Source organism: Vespa mandarinia, chromosome 5, assembly GCF_050613455.1.
Source record: "Vespa mandarinia isolate Hongniang chromosome 5, ASM5061345v1, whole genome shotgun sequence".
In the NCBI taxonomy this organism is placed as follows: domain Eukaryota; kingdom Metazoa; phylum Arthropoda; class Insecta; order Hymenoptera; family Vespidae; genus Vespa; species Vespa mandarinia.
Window position 1 is genome coordinate 8,421,640 of NC_140814.1, and position 13,493 is coordinate 8,435,132.

The following is a 13,493-nucleotide window of genomic DNA, read 5'->3' on the forward strand; positions in this document are numbered from 1 at the left end:
ATTTCTCAGGTATCAATCCCTGCGACGAGGCGAAATGCGGTTCATACGAACAATGTGCCATCAACCGATATGGTATTGCGAGCTGCGAATGCGGTCCGGAATGCGAACCAGTCATGAGACCAGTTTGTGCGCGCGGTGGCACCACCTACACGTCCCTTTGCGAGCTCAAGAGGCGGGCCTGTCTAACGAAGAGCAATATCGAGGTCGCTTACACGGGTACCTGCGGCTCGAGAGGACCCTGCTCCGAAAAGGTCAGTTGATCTCTCTCTCTCTCTCTCTCTCTCTCTCTCTCTCTCTCTCTCTCTCTCTCTCTCTCTCTATCCATCTATCTCTATATCTCTATCTTGCTCACCACGATATCCAATGCTACCGAGTACCCGACAAATTGCGACCGAGAATCTCTCGAGGACGACGAGAGGAGATAGGTTGGAAGGTATTTCGCGATTTCCGCTCGCACGAACGCGTGCATCGCTTCTCTACGATTAATGGTCTCGCAGCTCTTTCTCTTTACGCCGACGGTATTCCCTCGGCGATATTCCCGACGCCTCTCTACCTCACGCTCTCTTTTCAATTTTTCCACATCGAAGGACTATAACGTCGACGAGTTTTATAGTTTAAACCGTCGGCGGTTTAGTAGTGAAAAAAACAAAACTTTACTTATTACTTGTTCTTTGATAGACGTTGTTTGTAGAAGAACGTCGAGTAATTTGACGAAAAGACGAGTAAAATATTGTAATTGAAATAATTGTTTCATTACGATACCTCGTTTGTATTCGCATTTTCTACTTCACCCATTCGTTGATTTCTTTGATAAGGTTTAAAATGCCTAGTACGGTCTCAGCGCGTACCGTTTTCACGAGAGTCTTCTCGAGAAGCGATTGTCGCTAATTGGATGACAACCAGGTCGGATGTCATTGCGAGAGAGAGAAAAGAAGAAAAAAGAATGGGGTCGATGAATTTCAGTAGGAATTTCAGACTCAGTAATAGTGTCGAGTCACCGTTGATTCGAATCCTTTCCGGTCAAATCCTCGCCGTTCGTTTAATTCGACATTGCACCTTCTTATTTCTTTAACGACAAAGAGATTATTACTAAGCCCGGCATATCGTTTAAATTTACATAAAAAATGAAAACCTGTTGGTTCGCGTTCGAAAACGAGAACGATAATTTAACTTGGCGCGTATTGGACTCCTTCGAGAGAAATGAATATGAGCGATAGGTAAGCTCGACATAAAACTCGATACTTAATAACTCGAATGAAAAAGATAAAATTGACAAGATTCTTGAAAATCATGTCTCAAGGTTTTCCACGCGATAATTAATAACGAAGTAAAGTCGAGGATGAAAGTTAGATCGTAGGGCGCGTAGAAGCGACGCGAAAGGTAATGGGTAAAAACTCGCTTCCGCTCGAGTCGCGAATCCTCGATTATAACGAGAAGTTTATCGAGTACCTGGTCGCGTCGCGTCGCGTCGCGTCGCGTCGCCTGGTCGCGTTTGCTAATCTCATAATATTTCTATGCTCAAAATTCCACGTCGGAGAAAAAGGACAGTGCAATGCAGTTATCTAATGGAGCAAAGTACATTAAATCCTGAGAATTAAGGCAGCCGAGCGTAGTAAATTATGCGTCGCGATAAAATATCGTCAGCAATAAATTATCAGCTTTAGGCGAGGGAAGAAGGCGAAGGGTGCGCCCTACCACGTCTCGTATCTACGTAAAGAGAAAGAGAAAGCGTTCGCATTCCTTCGGATGAGTCTATCGAGAGAGATCCGCATCCTCGACTTTTTCGATGCGAACAAAATTTACCAGGATACCAAGTTCCATTTAACGCGACTAATCTAATGTAGTGTGCTAGCCAAGAGGAATAAAAGAAAAATAGAAGAAGAAAAGAGAGATGAAATTTCTTTTCACAGGTCTGCCAATGGGGTGCAATTTGTGCGGAAAACGGTGGAAGCGCCATTTGCGAGTGTCCTACCTGTCCGGCGGAGTTTCAGCCAGTTTGCGGGGACGACGGCATCAGCTATGGAAACGAGTGCAAGCTGAGATTAGAGGCGTGCCAACATCGCCGAGAGATTCGAGTTCTTTATCAGGGCTTGTGCAGTGAGTAATCGAAGAGTCGACAAAGATTTCGACGGTTGAAAAGTATAAAAGTATATATAAATGATTTGCGTGATGACTTGCTAATCAACGCGCATGACTTGCTGTGATTTTCTTTGCTACTAAAAAATCTTCAATGTTGAAATCTTCTTTATTTTCTTCCTGACGCTTTTCGTCATTTTTTAAGGTCGCATGTTTTCCTTCTTCTCATCCGCTCTCATTAAAAAATTTTAAAAATTCCTAAATAGCTGCTTAATACGCATACGCGACTCGAAGAAGAATGTATATACGCATACGTAGATAGACTCTCGAAGGCATGCACATTCCCACGAACGTTCGGGTATTAATCTTCATTATATTATTTTCCTCCGAGGATTTAATAACAACGGCCTCTTTTTTCTTTTCGGAAAATTTCATTGGCCGTCTACTTTACGCCATATAGCATCCTGCAATTTCATTCTTATTAATTCTCGTTTCGGGCGAACCGCAACAACAGCAGCACCAGCTCGCTCCGTTCTACTTCGTATTGTCGATGTGGGACGAAGAGGAACGAAATAGTCGAGTGAAACCAAGGAAGCGAATTCCTCGATGACGCTTTCATCGATTTCTTTGGGATTCTCTCTCTCTCTCTCTCTCTCTCTCTCTCCCCGCCCTTCGTGTTTTATTTTAAGCGAAAAGAAAAGATTTTCCGCTAACATCAAGAATTTGTCACGAAAACCGAAAGATGAAAATGATTAAACCAAGAGAGACAAGTTTCGTCATCGATGACGAGATATTTGCGATGAAAGGAAGAGAAGAGAGAAACGGCACAAAGATTCTGTGTGACGCAGCGAGAGAGAGAGAGAGAGAGGAGGAGGAGGGGAAACGAGAGAACAGAGATGCACCACCTGGAGGCAATACGAAATTTATCGTCCGTCATAACAAGATGACAAGGATTTCTGAAAGCGCGAAACTACGATATAGTCCCGCTTTAATCTTCCCCATTCTACATTCTACATTCTTCCCCCCTCTCTCTCTCTGTCTCGTCTCGCTCGCCCTCTTTATGGAAATTACTCGCGAATGACCCGGCTGTGCACGAAACAAACGTACAACTCGAGGGTTCGCCCCGAGGCTGGGTTCCGCGTGACACCTGGCTCCGTTCATTTCCAACGCAAATTCACACATTCGCGAATGCATCTGTCGATGCCCCCTCCTCTTTCTCTTCCTTTTCCTCCTACTTCTTCTCCTACGCTCTTCTATGAATCTTCTTAGCATACACCCAAACATCTATGTGGCTGGCTCGCTGACCTGACACTCCATCGTCGTCTAAGATATTATACTCTATATGTGAAATATCCAAATAATTTCAAGTGCGTTAACATAGAGTTTTGCTTTTCTAGCTCGCTTAATGCATGAAAACATTATACGAATATATTTCCATTTAAATGAGAATTCGATTATCATGAACGAGTCGACGCTTTGTTGGGTAAGACCGATCGATACGAAATTTACGAACACATCGCGGTTTTCCCTTGGCCGAGGACTTGTATATCACGTCTTTATTCTACTTTCAGATTTCCAGATACGATACTGCGATTTAAGCGCAAAATAAATCTATAATGACGTTTATTCGCCAAATTATTCAATGTAAATTATTCATTTTAAACGATTATTTTGCAGAGATAAAGAAAAAAGAAAAAAGAAAAAAGAAAAAAGAATACAATTACGAGAAATGAAAATTGTAATGATAGAAGATATCCTAGTTGTAATCGATCTTTGATGAAAATCGAAGCGTACGGTCATGATTTAATAAGTTTCGCCGACGTAAAAGCCACTTTTAAAGTACGCGTATCTACTATCTATACGTATCTAATAATATCTATTCGCGTCAAAAGACAAAAACGTGCGCACATAGTTTCGATACGTGGTTGAAACTAGGTCCGAGTATCGAATTCCTTTCGCTAATGAATGCTGCTTCGATCGCTCATGCCTCTTATGAAAGAAGTCATTAATATGCAAGACATTACGCTTTTAATTAAGAACGAGTGCACTAGCTCGCGTAAACGATATTAATATTAAATCCACGAGACAAAACCTCTTCTTGTAGAAGAAAATAAAATTCTAGTCAAGTGTGTTACGCGACGATATTTCAAAACGATGAAGGTCGTTATTTTTATATCACCCGCGAACAATCGAACCCCGGCGGTGTCTTCGTTAAATGTCCGTAAGAGGAAGTCAAAAAAGTTCAAAAAATATTTCTAGACGGGATAAAGAAGGATAGTTTGTATCTCCGGGCGCGATGTTTAAAAATATGTCGAAGCACGGACGTCGATTATCATCCTCTCGCTACGTTAATTCGTCGTTAACGTCCTGCGTTAGAAAGTGCCATTATGTTTATAAAGTGATACCAATTTTCTGTTTGCAGACGGTTGCGAAAATAAAAAATGCGAACATTATGCGGAATGCGAGAGCGACAGCGCCGGGGAGGCAAAATGCGTTTGCCCGACGAAATGCGAAAGTTCGGTAAGTAATACACGTAATAAAAGCGAAGAAAAATTTTATAGATCGTAATAGGAATTTCCTTTGATTTTCAATTTATACGTATGCGTGCGCGCACACGGATGACATCGAGTATGAGAGCGTTTGTGAAAAGATTTATCAAGCGCCGGATGAAAAAACGAAAAAAAACGAAAAAAAGGAAAAAAAAAGGAGAAAAAAAAAAAAAAAAGAACCGATCGTTGATATTCGTAGGTTATGTAACCCTCGTTACTGGCGAACGTTATTAATGGAAAAATGAACCGATTTATCTCTTATCGTTCGCTGACAAAAAAATTGGGAAAAATGACGCTTGAACCGTAGGCGAACATGTGTTAGAAATGAAATTCATATCGTGCACGCAAATACATAGGTATGTATATGCATATCGTGTACGCTCGATAGGTCATTCATCGTGGGATGAATATTTTACTCTTGTTACGTTAACGAGAGCGAGACTTAACGCATGTCGGGATGGCCTTTGATAACCAGCGGAGATCGGAACATTCGATCGCTGTCTTTTCTCATTTTTTATTTCATCTAACAACAACCATTTCGTTATATCCTGAGGGAAGAATCGTTAGACCATATAAGTATTTTTCGCGAGCGAGAACGTCGGCCGATAGATTTCACTCGCAGCTGTAAATGCGAGTGAGTTTCTTTTATTAATCGAATCACACGCTGCTGTATGCACGCTCGATTGTGATTATCCACTAACAACATATCTAAAGCCACCGTCTTATACGAATAACGAAACAAGAAATTCCAACGTGTGAAGAATTATAACACGTGAAATGATCGCTTATTTTTCTATTTTTCAACGTTCCATTGTAACTTTTGGATTCGTGAAACGTCTTGCTGACGAAACCTCGAGCGATTCTGAATTTTTCGGGTGTGGTCGCAGAAATCGTTCGGAGGGTTAAGAAGGCGGAGTAGCGCGTGTGCTTCGTCGAAGAAAAAGCTAGAGAACTCCGTCCTTTTACTCCTTCAAGAAAGTGTCCTAGAAAAGAAGGAAGAAAATGAGGGTTAAAGGAAGGGAAAGAATTTAGAATTCCCTTATGACGCGACGACGTTACGAAAGAAAAATCTATGGTTGAAAGGAGAAGCATGAATTATTTACTCCTCGCACGATTTCAACCTCCTAAAGATTAAAGAATTTATCTTTTGAATTTACCTTAAAGAATAAATCAATTTTTAATCATATTTTCTATTACTTGCGTGTTCTAATGTTATACTTATTTTAACAAAATGCAGGATTACAAGACTCCTTCTTCCCTTGTTATTATTATTTCGTTCCGGTGGCCGACCGGCTCGGTTCAATGACGAACAACGACTGTATCGTTTACCTCTCGTGCTACGCGCGTCGTACTACGCTCCGTCGGCGGTCTTATACGATCTGACCCGACTTTTATCGACAGCAACATTTCTACTACATCTATTTATACATGTAGTAACATTTATGTATCTACAATGATTCGTTATACCAACGTTTTAAATTGAGGATAGAAGAAAAGTCCGTGTGCCATTTCTTTCAAATGTAAAAGAGAATGCGTTCTATATTATTATAAAATATTAGAGGTATTTTGGAGAAAATTGCATAAATATTGTTTAATGAATGGACCAAATGAATATAGATAAATTATTGAGAAACATAGATTATTTCGAATATCGTCTCGGCGTATGTGGTATTTATTTATCGGCATATCTACTTGCGCGGGTTAAAGAGAGAGAGAGAGAGAGAGAGAGAGAGAGAGAGGGAGAGAGGAAATTGGTTTGATAAAGCAATATTTATCAAACAAATTAACAGCGTTTTTATTACGCGCGTTTAGAAAATAAATATGAAAATAGTCAAAGTTTCTGCCGAGTACGAATATCGTATAAGGGGTTTCTTATCTTCTTACTTTAGGAATTTTGCGAAGAAAAGGCGTCGTCGTCGTCGTCGTCGTCGTCGTCGGAGAATAGAACGGTATAATTTCCTTTCTTTTCCTTTTACTTTTTTTACTCTTCCGTATTCTTTTAATAACGGGCCATTGCTTATCTTTTCACGTAACAACATTTATTATCGCCACAATGTAATGTAATTCTCAGGGGAAAGAGCCGACGGACAAAGTTTGCGGATCCGACGGTGTGACCTATGAGAACGAGTGCGCCTTGAAGAAGGTTTCCTGCACATCTCAGACTGAAATCGTCATCCATTATATGGGCGACTGTGGTTAGTCATTCTTGTTACCTCCAATTTATAAATTCTCATATAAATTATTGAACGAGATTAACACTGGATTATGTTAATCGCACGAACACGATTCTACGAACTCGACGTAGACGAGTTTATCCGCGAAAAAGCGAATAGTGAAGTATTTAAATGGTTTTTGCAGAACTTTGTGCGAGGGTGGAATGCGAAAACGGGGGCCGCTGTATGGCAGGAGTCTGTGTATGCCCGGAGATCTGTCCGGAAAGTAACGGAGAGCCTGTATGCGGTAGCGACGCCAAGACTTACCAATCCGAGTGTGAATTACAAAAGGCAGCTTGTGGGAGGGACCCGAAATTGCCGGCCCTGCACGTAATTTTCTACGGCGACTGCGGTGAAAGATTCGCTGTGGCAGCGCTGAGTAAGTTGAAAAATTCCCTTCTCTGAAAACTCTTCCCTATAAAGCTCGTTCGCCGATCGAAGATTCGAACAATGTGTCGGAGGGAGGGGAAAAAAGGGAGCAGAAAAAATAACTTACCCTTCGTCGAAACAATGGATAACGCTCGACAGTCGCGATCGCGAACTAGACGTTTTGCGATTTCAATTGGACAAAAGGACATTGAAGGATCCATTGGAACGGTCATATCGAACGCGCGATCATTCGCCCTGACGTATTTCCTTTCCTGTTTTTTTATTGTTACGTGAAAAGTATTATATATATATATATATTTTTTTTTTTTTTTTTTTTTATTTAAAAGACTCATTGCCTTTCGATCAAGCGATCAAGTTTGACCGTACGTTATCGTGCATGCAAATGAATCAACGTTATTCGCGAATTCGGCACAATTTCAATTTCTCCCAATATCCACATGTGCCTACTGGGTATTTCAACGGAAACGATAATGGTACTAGATGCGCGTTAAACGTTAAAATCCTACAATTTGCCAAATTTTACAACTCCTATAATGCATATTATAAATAATTATAAACGAAGAGGCTAAATTTTAATACCTACTTAGTATTATTATTACGATTATTATTACGCGAATGCTTCAATAAAAGCTCCTATTAATTACTATTCGTTATAACGCTATAATCCACTGATTCTTATTAATCTAACCGCTTTCTAAACTCTCTCTCTCTCTCTCTCTCTCTCCCCCTTCTCCCCGTCTCCGTCTCTTTCTCTCCTTGTCTCTTCAAACCGCTCGAAACAGCAACGATGTCAACGCCGGCACTGACACGCGTAGCCACCACGGTCGCCGACGTTACCAGTACTCAAGAACGAGAGGCTTGCAAGGACATTCATTGCGATTTCGAGGCCACGTGCGAACTCGGACCAGATAAATTTCCAAGATGTAGCTGCCGATTCGACTGTGCCTCGATATCGCCGGAAAATATGCGCCCGGTTTGCGGGAGCGATCTCAGAACATACTCGTCTCTTTGCGCGATGAAGATGGAGGCCTGTCAGCGACAACAGGAGTTACGACTGAGGCCCCTTGATCTTTGTCAAGGTTGGCCAACTTAGTTGCATATTAACAATGCTTCCTGCTATTATTATTCTTTCCCCATCCTTTGACGATAATAATACGTGCTAACTTTGTAACATATATTTGTAGTTTTGTGATAAATTTCGAAGATAAAAGAAGCTTATTGTACTTTTAAACTTAATTTGACTTTTATCACGCATTCAGGCATGGAGGTAAAACCTTGCAACGGAGATCCGCCATTGATAGACAGCGATGGCAAGGAGTACGACTGCGGAAGCGGACCTGATCGTAGAGATTGTCCTAGCAATACCTATTGTCATCAAACTCCACGATTCGCTCGTTGTTGCAAGAAAGGTAATGTAGCCCCAGTTAATCGGTACGAAGAAAACAATAAAAATAAAATGGCCACTTTCGCGTTAGTCCAAGGAATTCAAGTGGTCAAGTGCTCGGATTCTTGGCATGGCTGCTGTCCGGACGGTAAAACCGCAGCGCTTGGACCGGATGGCGCTGGTTGTCCCAGTTCGTGCAATTGTAACAGACTGGGTAGCGTATCCGACACCTGCAATCCGGAAACCGGACAGTGCGAATGTCGACCAGGAGTGGGTGGTCTCAAGTGCGACAGATGCATGCCAGGTTACTGGGGATTGCCAAAGATCAGCGAGGGACATCAAGGATGTATACGTAAGACGGATGATTATCCTTCGGGCGCGTTCAAGCTCTTACATTTGATAAAAGTCATTAGGACTACGACTACGACCTCGTCTATAAACCCTCCTACATACATATATATATATATATATATATATATATGTATGTATATATATATATATATATACATACACTGTATGTATGTATACGTGTATGTATATATTTTCTTTCTTCTTTATATTCCTCCACAGCCTGCGGTTGTTCACTGTTTGGGTCCGTCCGGGAGGATTGCGAGCAAATGACCGGACGTTGCGTCTGTAAGCCCGATATTCAAGGACAAAAGTGTACAATCTGCACCGATCACAATAAAATACTCACGCCTACCGGCTGTTATTCAGGTATATAAAAAGGGACTCTTGGCGATAAGTAAAAAAGAAAATATTAGTTTTCGTCTTAATCGATAGTATCCATCTGTACCGCTTAAGATCCCCTTAAGATTCGAACGATGAAAGTGGCGCTTCGCGTATCGTTGGAAGATACTCGAATGAAAGGTCCTTCGAGAAGATTTAACGTTCCATTTTGGTGTGTTCCCAGCCGACACGATACCACCGATACCAACCTCTTGCAAGGAACTGGAGTGCTATTCCGGAGGACATTGTTCCGAAATAGGCGGTCCACACTGCGTCTGTCCGTCCTCCTGTCCAACGGACATACCGTTGGTACCGGTTTGCGGTAGCGACGGACAGACCTACGACAGCGAGTGCGAACTACGTCTCTACGCGTGTCGTCACCAGGCGGACGTGGTGACCCAGGCCTTTGGTCACTGCAGAGGTGGGTTCACTGAGCGTACGCCGCACAGGCCTCTTTACATTCTACGTTACTGAATATTAGCAATTCTCTCTACGTTTCGACGACACTAGCGCTAAAGACGAGGAAAAAAAAAGAAACAAAAAGAAAAGAAAAAGAAGGGAGAAGAAAATGTCGCGTCAGGATTCAAATTAGATCACGTTAGGAGCGTAAACCTAGCTGCGTTTACCTAGGCTACTACTGCGTTTCTCAACGTCTACTTGTTGTCTTTGATATTCGCTCGGGCTATCGTACGACACGCCCGATCGATACGACTCATCTCATCGCTCGATGTTTATGTATTATAATCGGATACGTGTCTATAAAAGATATTGTTAATCCATAGAAGAGAAAAAAATCCAATGAGTAGAAAAGGTTGTTAGCTGAACAACGTTGAAGCGTCTGTCGCGCTTCCGTAGAGTTGCTTTAACCGTTGTTTCTTTGTTTATTTCTTTTTTTTTTTTCTTTCTTTCTTTTTCGCGCTTGAACAAAAGAAAACGATCGTACGCGTGATAGAGAGAATACCACGAGGAATTAATCTGCGGCAGCTTTTATTTCCTTTGTATCCAAAGGTGATAATAAACTCATCAACTTTTTACTGATATGTATATATTTATATGTTTATAACCCCTGCACCTCTTTAACCCAAAGCCCACACTTTTTTCGGCACACTTTGCTTCCTCTCGGCGATCGATTTCGGTCCCCCATCCCCTGGCGATTAAAGCTGGGTGCGCAACGGATCGAGCGATCTCCACAGGACGACGAGAAGGAAAGGAAGCAAAGCGCGTCGAGTCGTTTTCCAAGACGCCTACCCGCAAATCCTCGAACCGGTATCGCCTATTGTGCATTACGTTTGACAGTTATTGCTTTCATTAATCAAACTTATCACGCAGAATATCCGTGAGGGGGCACACGAGTCAACGCGAGCGCACGAGTACGCTCATTTTACGTCGGTAATTAGTTTCCCAACTCAAATATGAGCGTTGGGCTCTGACAAATTGAAACCACGAAATCGACCCAATTCAGACTTTGCACAACGTTCCTCGATTCGGCGAGCATATTACGTTACCATTTGAAAATATAAAGTCTGATAGGAAAGCTAGTAGTTCATTCACGAATAGACACAAGCCATCGAGTACAACTACCGATTTGACTAAATCATATTTTAGATTCTCCTTGCACGTGTTCGTTATTATTGTATCTAACGGATTCATAAAAAAGGAAAATTATTCTGCTGCCAGATTTGTATTGTTAAGCACAGAAAAAGAAACGTCCCGTCTTTGCACAACGAACGATTCCCGAAATATCCAACTGAAATCGGTCTCTGCGTATCGGCGTAGCTCTGCCGAATAAAAAGAGGCCATGCAATTAATCGTAGAGTAATGGCGACTACGTTCAAGGTAACACGATCGATATCGGAGAGTTCCTTTTAACGAGCGCGACCGGGTTGATGGTAAACCAAAGAAAGAAAAAAAGAAAGCAAAAGAAAAGAAACGGGAAGAGAGTAAATACGGTAAGACGCTGCATTTCCCGTTGTTGGTTTTTCCCTTTTGACTCCTCGACACCTGCATTACCTTTTTCCTTCCTGCCTTACGGAAAAGTTCGTAAAACGTAACGTCGAAATCTATTAAACTCGCCGTGTCCCATTCCGTAGTCCTTATTTTTGATTGCCCAGTCATCCGACCGACGTGTCCTCCCTACGACACGAAATTCGATTCGACCGTTCGACTTTGCGTCGAAGGAAGTCAATTCCTTAAAAAGTTCTTCTTCGTCGAGCTCCCCTCTCCTTCTTGCTTCTCGGGAATCGAACATAAATCACATTACGTTGCGTTACGGTGCACCTCACCTCTTGCATCGCGTCTCTTTTCCTTTCCCTCTTTGATTCCTCTTCGACTATATTTGCCTACTAGAGGTATGGACCCATCCCTGGAGTTTGTCTATACGTATACGAAAGGGATGAAAATAGGACACTGAAATGATGAAAGAGAGAGAGCGAGAGAGAGAGAGAGAGAGAGAGAGAGAGAGAGATGTGCAAACGTCGAAGGAACGATGTGAGAGATAGCACTTTGCTTCCTGTAAATAATGCATGCTGTAATTTCTGGGGGGACTACTCGTGGATCTCCGGTCGCTCGAAAGGAGCCAACCGACGATCACTTGGATATCCTGAAAGCGTGACGCCTTTGATGGTCGCGCGAGTAATAACGATCGAGTTACCGTCGAGGATACGGTAACGAGGGAATTGATCAAAGTGAGGAAACGAGGGAACTCTGGGTTCTCTCTCTCTCTCTCTCTCTCTCTCTCTCTCTCTCTCTCTCTCTCTCGCTTCCTTTCCTCGCCTTCCCATCTTACTTACGCCGATGCTTATTACATTTCACTCTGTCCAGAGTTTGTAAACGTTCGTCCTAGGACGGTTTTTTCTTTTTTCCAACATAATATTTAAAAGAAAACCATTTGTAGATAATTATAATATACAGATACATCTCCCGTGCAAGCGGCCAAAATAGTTTTGTCAATTTCTCTATAACAGACTTCAAATCTTTTTTCTTCCTTCGTACGTAAGTATCAATACAAATATGTTTCTATTCATTTTGGAGAAATATTAGAGACAATGAAAAATTGATTGTAAGGAAAAGTAAATTTATTTGGATGCTTTTCTCTCTTTCTCTCATCTTTCGTAGCAATTAAATAAGCTTGGTACGCGAGGATACACGATCATCTTGCAAACTCCGGGAAATAAAATGTCATGTAAAAGTAGAAAAGTAAAAAAGAATAAAAAAATAAAAGAGAGAGAGAGATCTTGCAAACTCCGTTGATCGTATTCTCATGTCCTTCGAATGCATAATAAAAAAAGCTACAGACAAAAATAAAAATAAATGCAGATATTACAAGGATCCTTCGAATGAAACACTGTTTGATAGCTAATAATGCATTCGATCGATAACAATGCATTTTTGATTCTCTGATAAATTCGTATTTGGTAATAGAAGAGAACCGCAATGATTCGTTAGTTATCTTATCTCTTTTTAATCTCGGAGGGGCAAAGCATCCTACCCTAGGTTTTGAATACGTGGAATATACACGAGCAAGATCAATTTCGAAAGCGGATGCTTTCGAAAAAGAATCAAAACAAAGAACGAAGCAAAGGAAAGGCGGAACCTCGTATTTTTCCTTAAATTAACCAAAATCGTTTACACGGAGACCACTTTGCAAGCTTTCTACCAAACATTTATCTATACGTACATTTTCGATACGCCTACGTATGCGATCGAAGAGAAAGAGAAAGATACCGACGGAGATAGAAAAGTGGACGCAAAAAAATAATACAAAGAAGAAAAAAGAAATCACGAAAATCGTCGAAGAGAAATAATAGGAAACAACGTTGCAATTGGAAAGTAATTAAAATCCCATCAAGCCACCACTCCACCGTTAAAACTTTTGTTACTCGCGGCTTGACTCACGGTCTACGAGTCCAATGAGTCGATAAGATTAGCTTTTGGATTCTCATTATTTACAGAAATTGCTATGCTTCGAGGCACGTTTGCTAGAGTCACGCGTTCCTTTCTCTCTCTCTCTCTCTCTCTCTCTCTCTCTCTCTCTCTCTCTCTCTCTCTCTCTCTCTCTCTCTACGTCTCCTAAATCGAGGCAAGAACGCAGATACGCAGAAGGTAGATGAAAATTGATCATTGAAAATTTGAATGTTTTAATAATTTTATTAA

The 13,493-nt window shown here is 41.5% G+C and overlaps 1 protein-coding gene across 6 annotated transcripts in view; it reads left to right on the plus strand.

Annotated features, from left to right (window-relative positions):
* LOC118450580 (agrin) overlaps positions 1–13,493 on the plus strand; it is a 239,896-nt gene that overhangs the window by 217,994 nt on the left and 8,409 nt on the right. For 4 of the 6 annotated variants that reach the window (XM_085656940.1, XM_085656941.1, XM_035886418.2 and 1 more), the window contains 11 exons: positions 10–251; positions 1,911–2,097; positions 4,499–4,596; positions 6,515–6,574; positions 6,697–6,820; positions 6,984–7,217; positions 8,011–8,307; positions 8,488–8,637; positions 8,704–8,964; positions 9,183–9,329; positions 9,526–9,762. In XM_085656940.1, coding sequence (XP_085513066.1) covers positions 10–251; positions 1,911–2,097; positions 4,499–4,596; positions 6,515–6,574; positions 6,697–6,820; positions 6,984–7,217; positions 8,011–8,307; positions 8,488–8,637; positions 8,704–8,964; positions 9,183–9,329; positions 9,526–9,762 — 2,037 coding nt within the window. The remainder of the gene's footprint in view (positions 1–9; positions 252–1,910; positions 2,098–4,498; positions 4,597–6,514; positions 6,575–6,696; positions 6,821–6,983; positions 7,218–8,010; positions 8,308–8,487; positions 8,638–8,703; positions 8,965–9,182; positions 9,330–9,525; positions 9,763–13,493) is intronic. The other 2 variants (XM_085656939.1, XM_085656937.1) reach the window with 2 other exon arrangements.